Source organism: Perissodus microlepis, chromosome 5 (genome assembly GCF_051167445.1).
Source record: "Perissodus microlepis isolate ML-2025 ecotype Zambia chromosome 5, ASM5116744v1, whole genome shotgun sequence".
In the NCBI taxonomy this organism is placed as follows: Eukaryota; Metazoa; Chordata; class Actinopteri; order Cichliformes; family Cichlidae; genus Perissodus; species Perissodus microlepis.
The window spans coordinates 19011947-19032031 of record NC_140465.1 but is presented as its reverse complement, the minus strand read 5'-3'; the positions used below and the strand labels follow the sequence as shown (position 1 = coordinate 19032031).

The following is a 20085-nucleotide window of genomic DNA, read 5'->3' as shown; positions in this document are numbered from 1 at the left end:
CTTGTGAATATACATATTTTGATCATTTGTATCTATAATGACATATGTCTGTTTAGATTCAAGCAGTTTGTTTATATTTCAGCAGAATGTGAAAATCTGAGAACACCAGGAAAAAAGGAAAATGAATCTTACCAGTGTTGCAGACATAGGTGATAGTACTGGAGGTGTCACTATAACCATCCTGTAAATTATTTAATCAGATGTTACTGCAGTGGTTGTGGCTGCTTTATTCCCAGAATAACCAGAATAATCACTGCACAGAGGAACATCAAGTAAAAGGAGAAGTTTTGAAAATAAGATTCGTCACTTGTTGAGACTCACCAAAGATTTCCAGTCACCTAAAACAGAAACCACAACACAACAAAATGTGTTGACCAAAAATAAACCATCCAAATAACATCTGAATTATTATTGCAGTAAAGTAACTGTCAAAGGATTTTTGCCTTTAAAGGTTTTATTATTCATATAATAATCAGCTAAGAGTGTTTATATTTCTGTTTGTACTCAACCAGCTGCATAGTTAACCGCTGGCTCTCTGCTCTATAACGGAAACTGTGTGCCGTCATATTATCTGTCAGCAACAGGAAACCGCCACCCAAGAGTAAGAAACGACCTTGTAGAGAACACAACGTTTTGAGAAGTCACACCTGCATGCTTGACTAGATAAGCATAGTATTTCCTTTTTTGTATGCTTCATGCTGTGTATAAATAAAGGCAGAGAGCTGCTGCAGGGTGTGAGTCTCCGTTGAGCTCTCACCCGTGCACGTTAAACTGCTGAAGTGTCTGAGTGTTATTTCATTATATCTGAGTGTTTGATAAAAGATTATCTCTAACATTTAATTGGTCCTTCGAGCCGGAGTGGACATTGATATTTTTTCATGCTCCAATAGGAAACCTTCATCAAGTCCTGACGTCGTGAGAAGCCCGCGCTGAAAAGTCTGTCGACAGCTCCTCTCCAGGCAGAGGATAAAAGTCCAGAGACGTGAAATTCGGGTTCTGGCCAGCGTTCTTATAAGAGGCCCACGACTTTGGGGGTTGATGGAGGAGACCTAAGCAACCACACAATAACTCAGGTGAATATTTAGCACTCACCCACATTTTGCGAAAAAACGAATTAAGAACTGACACTGTTCCCACATGTGAACGCTCGTCCTAAATAGAGGGCTGGTAGCTAATATAGGGGAAAAATCCTAAAAGTAAATGCTCGCCTGAAAAAGGGCTGGTAGCTATTATAGGAAAAATCCTAAAAGTAAATGCTCGCCTGAAAAAGGGCTGGTAGCTATTATAGGAAAAATCCTAAAAGTAAATGCTCGCCTGAAAGAGGGCTGGTAGCTATTTTAGAGGGAAAGTGTCATAATAATAACCATTAGAGCGCGCAATATTTGTCTTTTTTACTGTTTTGTTGGTGGAGTAAGTTGATTTCACAGCACATTAAGAAGGCTGAACTACTCTACTGAATTGTTTACCGTTGGTTGCTCAAGTACTGGTGGAACGAGAAAAAGGTTGTGCTTCATCACATAAAATTAACACCGCTTTCAAGAATAGCTTGAAAGTAGAAGGCTGTGTTAATAACCTCTCTCATTCCTCGTGCCAGAGAAAGCACCACGGGTGTGTGTGTGTAAACGTAAATATATCTATAAGTTGAGAGAAAATGGGTAACAAATCAACAAAACTCACTGCTGACGAGCAGTGGTTAGAGAAAAAATGTCCAGGCGCCGGACAAATCAGTATGAATAGATGGAGAAACCCAAAGAAATTAAATTGCCCTGCGTGGGAGGGAAAATGTAATCCCTCTGCAGTGACCGCTTTAAAAGAGACCCTCCGAACAGAACTAAACAATGAAAAAAGCCCTAAAAAGAAAGCTAAACGTGTCACAGAGTGGCAACATTTCAAAGCATGGAAAGCAGAAGATGACAGACGTAGCGAAAATAGGCAAAAGAAAAAACAAAAGAAAACAGAAGCAGCCTCACAAAACTCGCAGCCTCCACCATATGTGCCGACATCGTTAACGCCAGAACCTCAGTCTAAAAACACGTTCACTAGCGTATCTAACCCTTATGCACAAGCCCAAAGCGCACTAAATCACATGACAGGGAACCCACAGAAGGAACAGGAAGACATAGGGAAAGACCCGTCAGGTAGGGATATGGGAGGACAGGTTGACCCCCCAGGACCTTCGGGTCTGTTTCCAATGATAGCCACGCCCAACCCAAGATATGGCCAACCAACGGGTGGCGATAATAACGAGAGAGATGACAACCCTTTTCTGTACGTTTTTAGGGCGTGGTCCCAAACAGACAGACTAAATGTATTAAAAGACGTCCCACCATTAAATGAAGGTTTCGAACCATGGAGGGAAGCAGTTGAGTTAATTAGAACACACTGGCATCTAAATGGCCGTGAAATGCTCCAAGTAATCCAGGACTTGTTAGGGTTAAAGATGGGGACAGTAAAAGATGATTTCACAGGGACAGATCACCAAGGGACAGCTCTCGGTCCTACATCAGACGCCCTACAAAACCAACTAACGCCTTTATATGATAGAATTAGAACCCGTTTAGCTCCAAGAGCTGACTATGGAAAAATAGGCGAAGTAAAGCAGAAGGAAGTTGAGACAGCATCTGACTTCCTTGATCGTTTATGCCCAGTTTTCAGACAACATTCAGGTCTAGATTACCAGGAAGGGCCACAGACACCATTTCAGCAATAATTAAAGAACGCATTCTTAAATGGCCTCCTTCCAAAAGTCAAAGCTCATGTTGAGAAACACTGGGTAACACAGAACACTGGAAGTTTACCAGTGCAGAACATGCTGTCAAAGTTCAAAAACAAAAAGAAAAAGGTGTTTTCACCGTCGATCCTGCAACAGGATTTGTAGCATTCTCTGGTGAATACAAAGGACAAAAACAAGGTCAGTACAGAGGAAAGGAAAAGAGAAATGGAGGTTATAAGGGAGATAGAAGGCCAAGAAATAACCGTTGTTATAACTGCGGAAAAGAAGGACATTTTGCACGAGATTGTAAAAGCAAAAGAAACAATGATAGCGAAAGAGAGAGTAAATGACTAGAACAGGATATTGAGGATGACACAGAAATCTACAACATAGAACAATTACTTTTGGGCTCTGAGCATAAACCTACAGTAACTGTCCATGTGAACGGACAACCTATGACCATGCTCTGTGACACCGGGGCATGTAAAACAGTATTGACTGAAAAACCACCAAAAATGAAATTCTCCAGTGATACCTTGATAGTTAAATCAGCGTCAGGGCATGTCAGTACCAAATCCCTGACAGAACCTTTGCTTTTAGCTCATGAAGACAGCGGCCGCAGCTGTAAAAACCGATGTATATATGACCCGTCTTGCCCAGTTAACCTTCTAGGGAGAGATGCACTAGAAAGGCTGGAAATAGGAGTACTGCCAGGGCCAGAGGGCATGTATGCTAAGCTAATGTTAAACGAGAAACAAAGCCCAGCAGATTATCAGATTAATGTGTGCAAAGGACTCAGAGAGCCCCACTACTACTGGACATTAGACCTGCCCCCACTAGAGCCCTTACAACACATAGCAAATCGATATCTGCCAACTCACTCAACACGACAGGACTACACTGAGTATCACAACACATTGAGGTTCAAACAGAGTCCAGGTCTTAATCCCGTGTATGACCAAGAAGTACACAAGCTAGGCCCACAAATGCTGACATTACAGCACCTATATGTCACCCAAAGTGGTAACGCAGTGTGCTCTGTGCTGCAGCCTGAGGCAGTACAACGAGTAAACAGAATGCCAAAACCACATGTGTCAGTAGCACACAATGACAGCACTGAGTGGAAAGATTTAGGCCGCGTTCTCGCCCAAGTTGAAAGAGACAGATATGAAAAGACTGAAGAAATTCATGAGGGATGGCTACAAGGTCGCAGAACAGGATGCATGAGATACACATTAGGGTGGGTACTCACTACCCACCCAGCCACCCACATGACTGACAGCACTGATGTACACGTGCAGGAAGATAGTGAGAACTGACATATACTCTCATTGGAGCTACACCCAGAACTACAACAACTGCCCACAACGCTGTGGTCCACAGGATCAACAGATGTAGGATTAATTAAAGGAGCAGATCCCGTTGTAGTAAAAACCACCACAACCTACAGGCCAGTTAAACCACAATATCCCTTAACGACAGAAGCAAAAGCAGGGATCAGGCCAGTAATTGCAGATATGGAAAAAGCAGGCATTTTAGTGAAAACAACCGAAGTAACCTGTAACACTCCAATCTTTCCAGTGAAAAAAGCAAACACGGGAAAATATCGCCTAGTACATGACCTCAGAGCAATAAATGAAGTAACAGAGCAAATCCCACCTGTGGTAGCAAATCCACACACAATCCTAAATCAAGTGACACCAAAAGAACAATGGTTTTCGGTTATAGACCTGTCAAATGCATTCTTCTCTGTACCGCTACACCCTGACTCACAAAACCTGTTTGGATTCACTTTTGACGATCAGAAGTACACATACACAAGGTTACCTCAGGGTTTCCAGAATAGCCCCACCCTGTATGCAGAAGCTTTAAGGAAATCCATGTCACTTTGCACGCTCCCTGCCCCAGGACAGTTTCTCCTGTACGTAGATGACATACTGATCACGGGAAACACGCAGGAAGACTGCAAAGTAAACACAATGACAGTGTTACAACATTTAGGCGAGCAAGGCCATAAAGTCTCACAGCATAAATTACAACTGTGGAGCCCAGAGGTCACATACCTCGGACACAAGCTCACAGGGGAAGGGAGAACACTGTTAGACAGCAGAAAACTAGCAGTACAGAATGCTCCAAAACCGCTCACAAAACAACAAATGATGAGTTATTTAGGTCTCTGCAACTTTTGCAGATGCTGGATACCTGAATATGCTCTGTTAGCTCAACCTTTACAAAACTTAATTTATGGAAAAAATCTAGCACTGAAAGATGAAATAGAATGGACACCAGAAGCAGAAAAAGCATTTAATGATCTAAAACTTGCATTGCAGACGCGCACAGTTTTAGCATTACCAGATTATGATAAACCTTTCTACTTGCATGTAGACGGAGGTGCAGGCTATATGAAGGCCGTTCTAACACAAGCCTTTGGGGAAAAGCAACGCCCACTTGCATTTTACTCGTGTAAACTAGACTCAGTGGCATCAGGCTTACCGTCGTGTGTGCAGGCCTGTGCAGCCGCAGCAGAGGCAGTTAAAAAGTCCGCTGATATTGTCCTAGGACACACATTGATTGTCAAAGTTCCCCATGCTGTAACCTCCATCTTACTGCAAGAAAACTTGTCTTATCTCACACATGCAAGACAGCTCTCATATGTAGGCATTCTGCTATCACAGTCACACATTACAATCGAGAAGTGTGGGCAGCTAAACCCAAGCACACTTCTCCCCACATCAGAAGACGGTAAAAAACACTGCTGTATGCAAAAGCTAGATGAGGAAACGAAACCACGAGCTGACATCTACAGCACACCCCAACCCAGTTTCACTGACATTTTTGTAGATGGCTCAGCATCAAAAAATAGCTTAGGTCGAAACTGTGTCGGTTATGCAGTAACCACAGTAGACACAATTTTAGAAGCAAGACCTTTAACTTCCTCAAACTCTGCACAAAGTGCAGAACTTACAGCTGTTGTGCGAGCGTGTCAGCTGCATGAAGGGAAAAGCATAAACATACACACAGACAGTCAGTATGTTTTTGCAGCAGTACATCATTTTGCAAAGATTTGGCAAAACAGAGGTATGGTTACTTCTACTGGCAATCCAGTACAACATGGACACCTTTTAAAAGAACTGCTAGAAGTCATATCATTGCCGAAACAATTAGCATTATGCAAATGTGCTGCACACCAAAAAGATAACTCAGAAGTTACTAAAGGCAATAACTTTGCAGACCAAGCCGCAAAGAAGGCAGCACAGCAACCTATACAGACCTTAATGTCTGAAACCTCAAAGTTAATACCACTCGATGTACTTAAAGATGAACAGAAAGCCGCATCTATCGCAGAACAGAAGAAATGGCTAAAATGTGGCGCACAACTACAAAAATGACTTAATGACCTGTAATGGCAAACCAATATTGCCGAAATCTCTACACAAGACAGCAGCATTAGTGACACATGGCTTAACGCATGTGTCAAAGGGTGGAATGTTGGATATTCTCTCTAAACACTTCTACACTCAAAATTTTGAAAATTCAGCAAAAGAACTCATCAGAACATGCATGAGTTGCCAAAAACATAATGCACAGGGAAACCTCAGACCAAAAAGAGGTCATTTTCCCACACCACCTCACCCTTTCCATACAATCCACATGGATTTTATTGAACTTAACGAATGCCAAGCATCAAGATATGCTCTAGTAATTATAGATGTATTTTCAAAATGGCCAGAAATCTATCCAGTAAAAAGAGCAGATGCAATTTCAGTAGCAAAGTGCTTATGCAATCATTTCATCCCCACATACGGCATTCCCAGTCTGATAAGGTCAGACAACGGAACACATTTTGTTAATGACATAATCAGCAAAGTCTCTGAAGCTCTAGGATTTAGCATCAAACATCACTGTGCATACCACCCACAAAGTGCCGGACTAGTGGAGAGAACTAACGGCACGATAAAACAGAGATTAAGAAAATGCATGGAAGAAACAGGAAGGCCATGGCCCGAGTGTATAGGCCTAGTAAAAATGTGGATGAGACTAACACAAAGTTCTCAGAAACTCACACCTTTTGAAATCATCCACGGTAGACCATTCCCATTACCAATCACAAGTGAGCCCATTAACAAATCCATAAGGGAAACTACCCTAGCAGAATGGATGACTAAATTGTTTGAAAATAAAGAGATTGTGCTAAACAACCAACTGCCGAGTGATATCTCTCCAGTGTCTTGCAGGTTGAAACCAGGTGATTGGATCCTAATCAAAGTACTCCAGAGAAAGAATTGGAGTTCACCAAGGTGGGAGGGCCCATACCAAGTCTTACTCACCACACCAACTGCCTGCAAAATAGCAGAAAGACCATCTTGGATCCACCAAAGCCACTGTAAAAAAGTGAGTGACAATCCAAACGTTTAGACGCCGGCTCCCCTAGCTTCCAGGTGATCTATTGGTGAAGGAAGGGCTGATTGGGTAAATCCCGCCCTTTTTCTTCTCGCCAATAGTCTACTCACCAGAGGCCTAGGTGTGCCTGGTCATCATGAAGACACTTGTCCTCCTAGTGGCCTGCATTGCGCTCCTGGTGAGCCTACTAACACTCACCCAGATGAGAGGAAATAAACAACACCACCTGCAAAAAAGATGGACACATGACAACTCACACCTGCGCGACCTGAACCAAGACCATAACCACCCATGGATGAACAACGCGTGGTATAGGTATGTGTATGATAGAACACGCACCGACAACAGCACGGAGTGCTATGTGTGTTCACATATGCCAACAACGGCCATACACGCAACAATATATGGAATGGCACCTGAATTCAACGAAGCGGTGTGTGTGTTCAACAAGGCAATAACTGGCAATTGCTCACGCAGAGTTTTGATGGCAACAGGACTGGCCCTAAAAGGTCAAAGCATAAAGAAGGAAGACCGAATTCCATGGTGTAATGACGCAGACGTTAAACGTGTCACGAAACCAATTTCGCAGCGATGGGTCCAAACCGAACAGACAAACTTCTGTGCCTACAATCTCACGAACTGGAACTACACCTGCAACGAAGAACATTGGGTAAATGTCAAGGCCAACAACACAAAAAGCAAATCATTCGCCATAATTCTGCCGCCTGACATACAACACCCAATATGTTTTAACTCCTCGGACGGAAGCAGACAAGTTGGACGTAACCGCAACTGCACACACACACTTGACCTGACCCGATCCACAGGAATACACACCTTCAAAAATGGAACTTTCTGGGTCCAGGGAACCGCTTGGGCCTGCGGGCCTAAAACCTACTTCATGCTCCCACCAAACTCCACCGGTCTGTGTGCACCAGTACTAATTTCAGACCACACCTTCAAGATCACAGCAGAGACACATACACGCACATCAAGAGCAAAGCGTGAAGTCACTAAAGTATTGCCACATGACCCAATCTACGGATCAGATGTGCCTAAGAACTTCAAGCTATGGACTAATGGTCAGAAAGTCCTCCACTCCTTGTTCCCCTGGGTGGGAGCTGGAAAAAACATGCTCAGGATCGAGACACTTGACTACCGTTTTGGATTGTTCCTAAATGCCTCAATGAAGATCAACAAGGCGCAAAATGAAGAAATCGACGCAATACGCATTGTAGTGATGCAACACAGAGTCACACTGGACATGATTCTAGCTGAAAAAGGTTTGTGCGTATTGTTTAACACCACATGCTGTACATACATCCCAGACAATGTGCATTCGCAAAACATGACCGACGCTCTGAACACCTTGAGAAAGATTAGGGACGCTCAACAACAAGACTATGTCACAAGCACTGAAGATTGGTTGACATGGTTGCTAGGTGGTTCATGGAAGTCCCTACTGATTAAAGGACTTGTTTGTATTGGATTTTTGCTTTTACTATTATGTGTTTTCACAACATGTGTAATACCCTGTCTGAAGAAAATGGTGTCAAACATGGTGACGACCTCTATCAACGCTTATGTAATACTGTCTCAAATGGAAGAAGTTTTGAAAGATGATTCATATAGTGATGTCTAGTCTAATTGAACACAGGACTGTTTCATGACGTTCAAACCGAAAATGTTCAGACAAGAGGTTATGAACTGAAAAATATAACAGTACTGTCATAAAAGAAATTTAAACAACAGGAGGGAATGTCAAAGGATTTTTGCCTTTAAAGGTTTTATTATTCATATAATAATCAGCTAAGAGTGTTTATATTTCTGTTTGTACTCAACCAGCTGCATAGTTAACCGCTGGCTCTCTGCTCTATAACGGAAACTGTGTGCCGTCATATTATCTGTCAGCAACAGGAAACCGCCACCCAAGAGTAAGAAACGACCTTGTAGAGAACACAACGTTTTGAGAAGTCACACCTGCATGCTTGACTAGATAAGCATAGTATTTCCTTTTTTGTATGCTTCATGCTGTGTATAAATAAAGGCAGAGAGCTGCTGCAGGGTGTGAGTCTCCGTTGAGCTCTCACCCGTGCACGTTAAACTGCTGAAGTGTCTGAGTGTTATTTCATTATATCTGAGTGTTTGATAAAATATTATCTCTAACAGTAACATAAGCAACATACATTTTGATTTACCAGTGCCTTTGTCTTTTTGTCTGAAACAAGGATAAAAACAGATTTTCGTTAGAGTGGAAAAACAAAAACATAATGTATTTACAAGTTCCTCTCTCCAAATATTTATTCGTTATCTGAATGAAAACAAAAGCTCAGGTTCTGCTGAACTAATGAAGGTTTACAGAAACATCTAAATTCTTTCTTTCCCCAGTTAGCACAGTTATTTCACTCAGTGTCAGCATTCACAGCAAATTGGGCAATTGTCATTAGGTGCAACTTTTTGTTACTTTGTACAAAGGAAATGTAGAATCCACTTGGCTCATTCATATAAAGTAAAACTGTAATTTCCCTTTAATCTGTCACTGAAAAGAGGGACTGGTGGTCCTGAGCAGCTGCCAGAATGAATGTAAATTAGAGTAATGATAGAAATGAAGTTGTAGACTGGCACACAAGAACAATGCTAATACCTTAGAAATAACATTTCTTACCTCTTGGAACTGCATTTCTCTGCCAAAAGTTAAGAAAATAAATTCATGAAGCCTCAGAACTCGAAACCAAATCAGAAATGTTGGACATAACAGTCATTTGTTTATGTTTTACTATCATAAAATAATGCAAGCTGAATATGAAATTAAATTGAAATTAAAGGTGAAAGTAAATGAACTACAGCTGGATTTTTTATTCTTACCAGTCCTGCTTTGATTAAAGAGAAAAGGCAATGCAAGAAGGAGGACATCCACTATCACCACTGCTCCGATCATCCACATCATTTTTTCTGCTTTAAAAGAGGTTGTGTCACACTTTAAGGTACAAATCTCAACACAATAAAAGCTTAATGTGGGCATGGTGTGACACAAAATGCTGGATCATAAAAACAGGCCTACAGATACTCACCACAAACTCTGAAACTGACAGAGGTGTGACAAATAAATCATCCCCTTATTTTTTTTATATCTGACCTTCAAGTTTTTCATTCAACATAACCAGATTCTGTAATTTCTGTTAATATCATTTACCTCATAATACTGGTCATGGTTTTCTAAGATTTTGTTCAGTTAGTTTGTAACACATAAAATATGTTCAACATACATTATTGAGGTATAACACAGAAAAGTATTGTATTATTCTCTTTTCTTATATTATCAGCTTTCTTTGTTTGCTGATAATGACTAAAAAAAACTACAGTAATGAAAAACTATCAGCTTTTAACGTGACTGATACACATTATGTTCAAGTAATTGTTTGCATCAATTAACAATTAACCCTTTTATTCATTTGAAAAACTCCCACCTGTAGTAGCATCTCTGCTGAAATTCATGGGAGTACCAGGAGCAGAGGTCAAAGTGCTTCCAGAAATAAGTGATGGATCTAAAAAAACAAAACAAAACAAAAAAACATTATCTGCTGGAAAGAGGTCGTGATAGATCCTATAGTACAAAAAACATTCACAAACAGAAACAAAGTTCACTGTGACTAAGTCTGTTTATGTGATCATCTGTAGACACACTGTAAGTTCAGATCAAAAAGCTAAAACATTTACAAATTTGTTTAATTCAAAAACTATAAAATTAGACCTACTGCAATTAATGAATATGTCCAGATGTTAAAAAATGCATTTGACAGCAATTAATTTAAGGCTTTTTATTCACTTGTAATACTCTTACCAATAGTTGTGTCCCTCATGAATGTGTCACTTGTGAAGTTCGTAGCAGTAGAAGGTGCAGCGGTCAAAGTGTTTTTTTCAGCTGCAATAACATAAGATGGTGTTGTGATTGTTTCATTATTTGAGTTTCTTGTGGATTCACCTCAGAAGGCATTTTCCTTCCACTAGTGCAATACAGCCATACAACACCACAGTGTCAATGTTTTACACATAACATTTAACTTCAAAAGAATATTGTTTTGCTGTCATCTGAGGTCAGTGCATAATACTGAATGTAATATAAATACATCTATCAGTCCTCAGTATTCTGCTCCCTGGACGGATTTAAATCAATTAAACAAATATGCAATTTATTTAAGAGGAAAATTATGTATGTTTTCCTAATATCTGTTCCATTTAAAGGTAAGAAAAGACTTAGAAACATCTGTTTATGTGTCTTCTTTGGTTTGAAAAAACTGAAGACCTATGTACATCCTATACTGAGGTATGATATAGACCAGCACAGTATGATTACTTACTTTGTATACTGATGAAATATATGTTGCTGTGAGGAGACTGGTATTGTTCTCCTTTATGTTGTGACATGTAAAAACATGTGACTTCAACCTCAGCAGGTGAACTCTGCTGTATCAAAGAGAGGAGCTCAGTTCCTCTTAATATCTGCAGACAGGAGATGGGTGTAGAGTTTCTTCTTCTCGTAAAGTACAAAAAACACTGAGTCACAGAGAAAGATGATGGAGCCTGACAGTTCAGTGCGACTGAGTCTGTTTCTGTGATCATCCGTGGATTCACTGTCATTTCAGGTCGAGTAGCTAAAAACAAACATTTGTTAAATTACAAATGTTTCATATATTTGAAAATAAAATCTAACAATAGAAATTGTTCTGAGGCTTCTTTTTTAAATTATGTCTGTTGCACATGATAAGTTTTTCTCACACACCCACAAGTTAAGAACACCTTTGTTGTTTTGTACTAATATTGTAGTTTAACATTCACATATTAATACATTACTGCAGTATTTACAGTATTTATGTGATGATTGCTGTCATGTTACTCACTGGAAATTTGCATTTAGACTTAAATCAATTCAACCAATTGACAGTTTATTTATGAATGAATTTATACATCCCTCCTAAGATTAGTTAATTCTAAATTAAATAAAGCTTTATTAACATCATTTTAGCTTCCTTCTTCGGAAAAACTGAAGAACTTATGTCCATCATATACTGAGGTATAATATAGACAGTTTAATCACTTACTTTGTATGTTGATTGAAGATGTGTTGCTGTGAGGAGACTGGTATTGTCTTCCTTTACGCTCTGTCATGTAAAAACATGTCACTTCAACCTCACCAGACGAGCTCTGCTCTGCCATAGAGAGGAGCTCAGTTCCATTAAGTCTCTGCTGACAGGAGATGGACGTAGAATTTCTTCTTCTCATAAAGTACAAAAAACACTGAGTCACAGGAACAGATGATGGAGTCTGACAGTTCACTGTGACTGAGTCTGTTTCTATGATCATCCGTGGATTCACTGTCAGTTCAGGCCGAGGAGCTAAAAACAATAAACATTTCTCAAGTATAATAAACAAATCTTTAATTTACTTGACAATAAAATCTGATAAAAAAAACTGCTCTGGGACAGTTTTACTATTTTAAATAATCAAGTCTGATTCACATGAAGAGTTTGCTCACACCTCACACAACCACCAAGTTGAGAGCAGATTTCTGTTTTTCTCTGTAGACAGCAGTGTTTACTCACGTTGTATGGTGATTGCTGACATTAAACTCATTGGAGATTTATATGCTAAAAGGTAGGAACAGGTCACTTCAATTGTAACAGGTGAACTTTCATGTGTCAATGACAGAAATTCAGATCCTGTCAGAGTCCACAGACAAGAAGCTGTTTTATCAGTATTATATCCTGAAATGCTGAAATAACAGTCAGAGACAGGAACAGGAGTCTGACAGTTCAGTGTGACTGAGTCTGTCTCTGTGATCATCAGTGGGCTCACTGTCAGTTTAGGTGGACGAAGATCTGAAAAATGAAAGTGTATGTTAGATTGTGAAGGTTCTCAGTTATCCAGGTCATTGTAAAGAGACTGATTCTTATATAGCTGCTCTCTACTCTCCTGGAGCACTCAAAGCGCTTTATACAACACATTCACCCAAGCACTTTCTTCTATGCTTTTAAGGGCTTTCTAACTAACATTTACAAAAATTCATACTCCAATGAACTTGGCATTCATGTCGTGCCCAGAGATATTTGGCATGCAGACTCGGGGAGCCAGGGATCAAACCAACCTTCTAATCAGCAGATGACCTGCTCTACCTCCTGAGCTACAGCCACCCCATCGTAGTTTAAGGAAGGAAAGTGTCTGGTCTTCTTTAAGTTTCTTTAAGTCTTTCGACTTCTTTGAGTTTCTTGAAAACTTAAAGATGAAGGACTTAAAAGACTTAAAGAAATGTAAGAAGCCCAGATGCTTTCCTTCCAAGCTCCTTAGACTGTATGTTAGATTAATCAAATAGATTTAGACCCATATTGTATATGTATATGTAATGGTAAAGTAAGCACTGAGATTTTAATAGATCCAATAAGTGTTAAACATAGTTGACTGAAACATATTGAAATATAATATAAATGGTGCATGTAGTTACACAAAAAATATTCATGATGAGCAAAGCTGAGTAACTGTAGAGAAGCTCCAGAGACAAAAAACAAAGTAAACATCCCATACAGCGATAACAACATGAACCTGAGACTGACCTTGTGCTTTAATTGCCTGAAAAGAATCTGAAGAAGGAAGGAAGAAAATAAAAAATTAATTCAACAATAAAAAGATGAAAAATTTGAACTAGTGTTAGACGTCTGACGCAAACAAGAGAAACATGCTAACATGAACACCTAATAGAATGAACCTGATAAGAAGTTTAACTTACACATGAGAACGACTAGCAGCAGGAGATCAGCCATGATTAAAAGAACAATGTGAATGTGTAGAACAGACTACAACAGTCTGACTGACTGCTCTGACTCTTATTTACATTAAATGTCATTAGGAGAAGTTGCTTTCAGAAAACCACAGTGTTCGCAGTGTCACACAAGCTGGCCACAGTAAGACACACGTGACACAGACCAGCTGTGATACACTTTTCAAAATCTTCACCAATATAACTAGAGTGTATACAGCCAGCTACAGTGTTGGTACAGAATAGTTAAAGTGTTTGTTGGTCATTTGTGCTGCTTTGCTTTTTTTTTTTTTTTCCTTAGAGGTGCTTATTCACTAGAATGACAGGACAACAAATTATTAATGAACTTTTAAGATGCTGGTACATGGTTATTGAAACCTTCCACCTCGTGTGCTGACTGTAGTTTATTTACTATAGAAACATGAGAATAAACCTTTAAAAATACTATAAATAAGCATTTTGCTGTTTTACCATTATGATGTACTCTTTTATAGGCATATTATGAATACGTTTTTACAATCGGTGTGATATAATCATCACATTTTTGTATTGTGACACTCATGTTAGACTCAGGCATGAAATCTTCAGTCAGAACTGCAGCTCTCACAGCTCTGTGAACTTTAGCAAAGCTCTGGTGCGTTTTCATTTACAATGAAAGTAATATGCTGACAGTAATCAGATAGCAATGTCTCTTCTGGTTGTCATTTTTGTTTGGGTATTCATTTAGTGATCACATATTGCACTGAAAATGTTGCATGTTAACGGCACTACAATAATAAAGTGTGTCACGCCTCACTTCGTTCCTTAAAGTCTATTATGTCCATGTTTTGAAATACTTGTCTCAGTTCTCATTTAAAAAATTTTCACTTCATGTCCTCAGAGAAGTTTCCTTTCATGACTGTACAGAGTCATATGAGCCCCAACAGGATGAGGATGTGGTGCATTAGTGGGTCAAACACAGAACACTAACCGAGACTAGAGTTTATATCCTGTGAGAAACTGAAGCTTTGCAACTTATAATTCTTTGACATAGCTGATATTTATTTATCTATTTGTTTTTGTTCACCATTCAGTAAAAAGGGATCTGTGAGATTAGCATCCGGTTTGGAATATACATGTGTCAGACAGAATTAATATAAAGACTCCAGCAAAACTAACATTATCATGACCCTTGAATGTCTATGCCATGTTTTTATTTAGCAATCCAAAGCAAAGCCTTCAACATATAAGGCGACCAACATGACAAACCGTTGACAATCAGGATGACTTATAAAGTAAGAAAGCTTTGACTGTGAGCAGAGCAGCTCCTCCTAACTGCTGTAAAAATAAAAAATGTCATCATTTTGATGTTCAACCAATCAGAAAAAGGTTTGTCTTAAAGGAAAATAAAAAAAAGGCTGTGGCTGAACTGAGGGGTTTAACCAAGGTCTGTTATAAATAACCTCCAATAATGAAAAAAACTGACCTGAAAATGGGTATAAAAGGTCTCCTTTAAAGCTAAATGAACAAAATTGAAAGCTGGCTCACATGTATATTTTATCCAGTTTGTACCTTTTTTAAAACAAAAAAAGGAGAAAACAAAGCAGGAACCCCCCAAAATATACACAAAATATTTGTCATGGTCCCCCATGTCTGCCCAGCCGGCCCCGCAAAGCTACATGTGTTCTGTATTCTTTCTCTCCCTCTCCCTCTCTCTCCTCTCTGCCTGGGCAGAGCTCACTGCAGGCTCCCGCCCTTGGCCCACACACCTGTTCGCGATTAGCTGTCATTACCTGTCCACTATTTGAGGCTGGGACGCAGATCCTCTCATCGCTGGATGATTGTGCAAGACACGTTAGTGATCCTCTCAGCTCCCGTGAATCTATGGTTAAGTGTTGTGTGACTTGTGAGTAATTTCCCTCTCCTGTGTAATAGTTTTCCTCCCCGGACCTGTGACCTTCCTGCTGTGCGAACGTGTGTGAGTTTGGGCGTGAAGACGAGAACGAGTGTGAGAGAGCTTCCCCTTGGACCTTTGGAACCCTGGATTTCCCCCCTCACTGTATATATTCAGCACTGGTGTTGTAAATAAACTGTGTTTCGAAACGTCAACCTGCTCTGCGCTTGAGTCCCTGCTATCGACCGTGACAATATTAAAACATTTTGTGGAGGAAGTTTTTAATTAAATTCTAGGGAGAAAATGTTTTGCCCTTGTTTTTACCTTTGTTAAACACTACTTTCCTTTTTAATTAATTATTTATAATTTGCATTTAATGAGTTCACTGCTACAGATATTGATAAGCAGCAAAATGGAAACAGGAAGAAAATAATCTGATTCTGCAGAAGAAATAAATTAATGTTTGCACAAAGCAAGTTATACTGAACATGACTGCATTGTAACACTAATGTCAATGCAGAAGCTGCTGTTGAGTTGAAAATATATATTTAGGACATACATAATAATTAAAAATACAATTTATAAGCTTAAAAGGTAGACTCCTCAGTATTTTATAAATCCTCAGTGTTTGCATACAGAAAATCCAGGATTTTACTGTCCCATGTTTTACAGTTTACATACAACTTAGAAGTTGTCAGAGTGGAGTCCACATTAACATGGTTAAAAACGCATTGAAGATGATGAAAGTCTTGTATGCTATAGGTCAACTACAGTCAAATGTGTGATGTCACATGCCACGACCCCATGAGCTGATAATGGTATGGCAGAGGAGAATTCTTATGATAAATAATATGGAAGCATACCTACAGCTAAAGGCTCAGTCTCTGGAGAGCAGAGACAGCCCTTCATGGTAGCATGTCGGGGATAGCACCACCTTTCATTTGCAATCACTGCAATCCTTCCGCCTTTCTTCTTACCATTTAGCTTTGAATCTTCACCAGCCTGAACAGTCATAAAACTGGGTACTGTGTCACTCTGGTCCAGGTGCAATCATGTCTTCATGATCCATAACACGCTGCAGTGCCAGTACTCCTTCTGATGTCTCACCAGGACCCACAGCTCATGCATCTTATCAGCAGCTCACAATCCCTGCAACCGATGGAACAGAAGGTTTATATTTACTTCTCCTTGACTTTTGCTCCTACTCAAGCACACACAACATCTACAATTGAGTTAGTGCAGGTTAACCAATCTGGATCTGGGCAACAGAGAGCTAGCAGCTGGTCATGTTTGAGAACTTGATTCCCAGAAAGCCAGAAATAAACATTATGTGGCCACAATAAGACAAATGTCAAACCTGGTGTGACACACTTGTGGAAATCAATTTAACTATGATATATTTAGATAAAGTCTGCTAACAGTGTTGTCTAACAGGTACACAGAGACTTCCAGGTTTATTCATAATAACACATTATTAAGCATTAGTAAGATAGACTTAAGTAATACTTAAGCCATCATTTGTAAAGCATTGCACTTTCTTAGCATTCATTTTGTAAAAAAAAAAAAATATATATATATATCTATATCTATATATATATATAGATGTAGATATATATATATATCTATATATATATAGATATATATATATAGAGAGAGAGAGAGATATATAATAGTTAGTTAGTGATATTTGAAGATGCTGATACATGGTCCTTGAAACCTTTAGACATTGATAAGGATGTGTTTTACATCTGATTGACAAAGATGCAAATGTGTGCTGCTGTAGCATCACATTTACCATAACATGACACTTTTTTTTTTACACAAGACATTAAAAAAGCAGTAAACAAGCATTTTTACCAGTGTCTCAACATTTTTCTTACTGGTAACTCAGTAATCTGGTTTAAATTTCCAGATTGATGATATTATGCAGCTGTTTCATGGTCCAACTGTCACACAACAGCAAAGCGTTTTACATTAAACATTAAATATTCAAATTCAAACTATTTTTTCCTTAGGTGGATGTGTTTTGGTCATTGATCAGCTCAGCATTTTCTGAAAGTGTGAAACACTTCATAAAGGTTACATTTGAATAGAAATAAAACTTTGAAAATTTGTTCCCCTTTTTGGTTTGTGACATCCAAAGTTAATCACATGTTGTACAGGCTGAAACATCAGATGCACAGGTGTTAGTAGAAATAGTAAATATCTGCACTTGTCAAAAATTGTTCAGGATCCACAAAACTGAGGTAGTGCAAAGAAGATCCAAAGCAAGAAAGATAGAAAAGTGGGAAAATAGTCAAAGTAGACATCTGATACACACAGTGGCTTGCAAAAGTATTCGGCCCCCTTGAACCTTTCCACATTTTGTCACATTACAGCCACAAACATGAATCAATTTTATTGGAATTCCACGTGAAAGACCAATACAAAGTGGTGCACACATGAGAAGTGGAACGAAAATCATACATGATTCCAAACATTTTTTACAACTATTTAGTATTTAAGTATCAGTATTTAAGGTTTGACTCTCAACATCCACTGGAGCATAAACTGGGTGTCATCAGGATGCTACAACACAGAGCGAACACCATTCTCACAGAAAGAGTGGCCAGGAAAGCAGAAGAACATCATATCAAGAAGGCCCTGCGTAAATGTGGTTATCCCAGATGGACATTTGTCAAAGCGGGGAAGGCACCTAACGAAAGCTCCAGGCGATCCAGGAGAAAATGACAACTGCTGCCTAAGCGAAAACTCTTAGTGATCCCATGTGTTAGTCCTGGCCTAACTTGTCAGGCCAGGACTCTGCAGTCTATTTATTCCACTTTATTTTAATTTCAACCATGTGCAAGTGTGCAAAAATTCCAAAAAAGCAGTGCAACACCAGACAGAACAGAACAATACAGACACAAGATAGTGCAGACACAATAGTGAAATAGAAAAGTGCAACAATGACAGTGGGTTGAGCAAAAAGACTGAGCGCTGTGCAAAAAGTGACTTGATGTATGAAGGCATGTGTGTGTGTCAGTCCAGTCACTGAGTGTTCAGGAGTCTGACGGCTTGGGGGAAGAAACTGTTTCGCAGTCTGGCAGTGAGGGCCTGAATACTCCAGTACCTCTTGCCAGAAGGCAGCAGGGTGAAGAGTAGGGATGGGTATTGATAAGATTTTCATGATTCCGATTCCATTTTCGATTCTGTTTAACAATTCGATTCTTTATCGATTCTCTTATCGATTCTTTTTAAAAAAGAAGAACACTAAGGTCGATTAGCTTAGAACTTTGTTTTATATCTTCTCTTTGAACAAGATCGAAATTTAGGAGTAACATGGCCTTACAAACCCAACAGTGAGATCTTAAGAGATCCACAGCCTACGGCTTTTCAATGGGGTGTCACGGGGTCCCAAGGAAAAAAAATTGTAAATGTAAAATAATAAAATAAATATTCTTCTGTATCAATAACAAAGTATAACATAAATTATTCTATAGCAATTACACAAGAATATCCAGTAATGTCCCTGCCTACAATTAAACACATTCACATACCGAAAATCGGGGGTATCTGCTTTGGCAAATGGGTGCAAGCCTTTTACCACAATCTTAGTCACTGCTCGTCTATCCTGGCCTGAAAGGAGACGCTACCGGTAGACTGCAGCGAGAACTGCCAGCATCTCAGCCAGCCAGACTGTCTGTCTCTCTCATCATGGTCACCTAAATGCACAGCAATGGCTGGTTTTGTAATAAGGCAGATCGCGCTAACATAATATGCACTGTTGGTTGATTATTTACCTGCCGTATTAACGGGAGAGGACGTGCAAACCATTACCACTGCTGCTGGGTTGAGATTCACGAGTCCGGAGCAGAATTAAAAACACAACATTCATTTAAGGTCATCGCGTGTTTTGTGAGCAAATGCTTTTGCATATTTGTAGTGTTTCCTCCTATTTCTAAATGAAATATCTACTGTGCAAGTATTGCAAGTTGCCCTGTTGTCATCCGTTCTCCACTTAGGCGCCATGTTTCCTACCAGGTAAATGACGCTCCGCAACGTGGTGACGTCATTTGAGGCGACTGGAATCGATAAGGGAATCGTTTGCAAAAATGGCAAACAATTCCAAGGAATTGAAACAGTGGGAACCGGTTCTCAACAAGAACCGATGTTTCGATACCCATCCCTAGTGAAGAGTGTGTGTGAGGGGTGGTGGGGTTCTCCACAATGCCTGTGGCTTTGCAGAGGTAACAGGTCCGATAACTATCTGTGATGGAGGGAAGAGAGGCTCCAATAATCTTCTCAGCG

The 20085-nt window shown here is 39.6% G+C and overlaps 2 protein-coding genes across 5 annotated transcripts; one reads left to right on the top strand and one right to left on the bottom strand.

The window, feature by feature from the left end:
* Positions 1 to 432: 432 nt before the first annotated feature.
* On the top strand, positions 433 to 8867 carry LOC146387153 (syncytin-B-like). The gene is made up of 2 exons (XM_084928532.1): positions 433 to 1073; positions 6939 to 8867. Exon 2 carries the CDS (start codon positions 7251 to 7253, stop codon positions 8754 to 8756), a length of 1506 nt encoding a protein of 501 aa, XP_084784658.1. The 5' UTR covers positions 433 to 1073; positions 6939 to 7250; the 3' UTR covers positions 8757 to 8867.
* Positions 8868 to 9136: 269 nt separating this feature from the next.
* LOC146387152 (uncharacterized) lies at positions 9137 to 13969 on the bottom strand. 4 transcript variants are annotated; one of them, XM_084928539.1, is made up of 9 exons: positions 13893 to 13969; positions 13720 to 13746; positions 12715 to 12990; positions 12214 to 12507; positions 11473 to 11766; positions 10956 to 11036; positions 10582 to 10659; positions 9980 to 10069; positions 9137 to 9798 (listed from the first exon to the last, which is right to left on the bottom strand). In XM_084928539.1, exons 1-9 carry the CDS (start codon positions 13924 to 13926, stop codon positions 9776 to 9778), a joined length of 1197 nt encoding a protein of 398 aa, XP_084784665.1. In that variant the 5' UTR covers positions 13927 to 13969; the 3' UTR covers positions 9137 to 9775. The 4 variants fall into 4 exon arrangements, with proteins under 4 accessions (XP_084784665.1, XP_084784666.1, XP_084784663.1 ...); XM_084928540.1 differs by having other exon boundaries at positions 9980 to 10066; XM_084928537.1 differs by having other exon boundaries at positions 9137 to 10069.
* Between the last annotated feature and the right edge of the window lie 6116 nt (positions 13970 to 20085).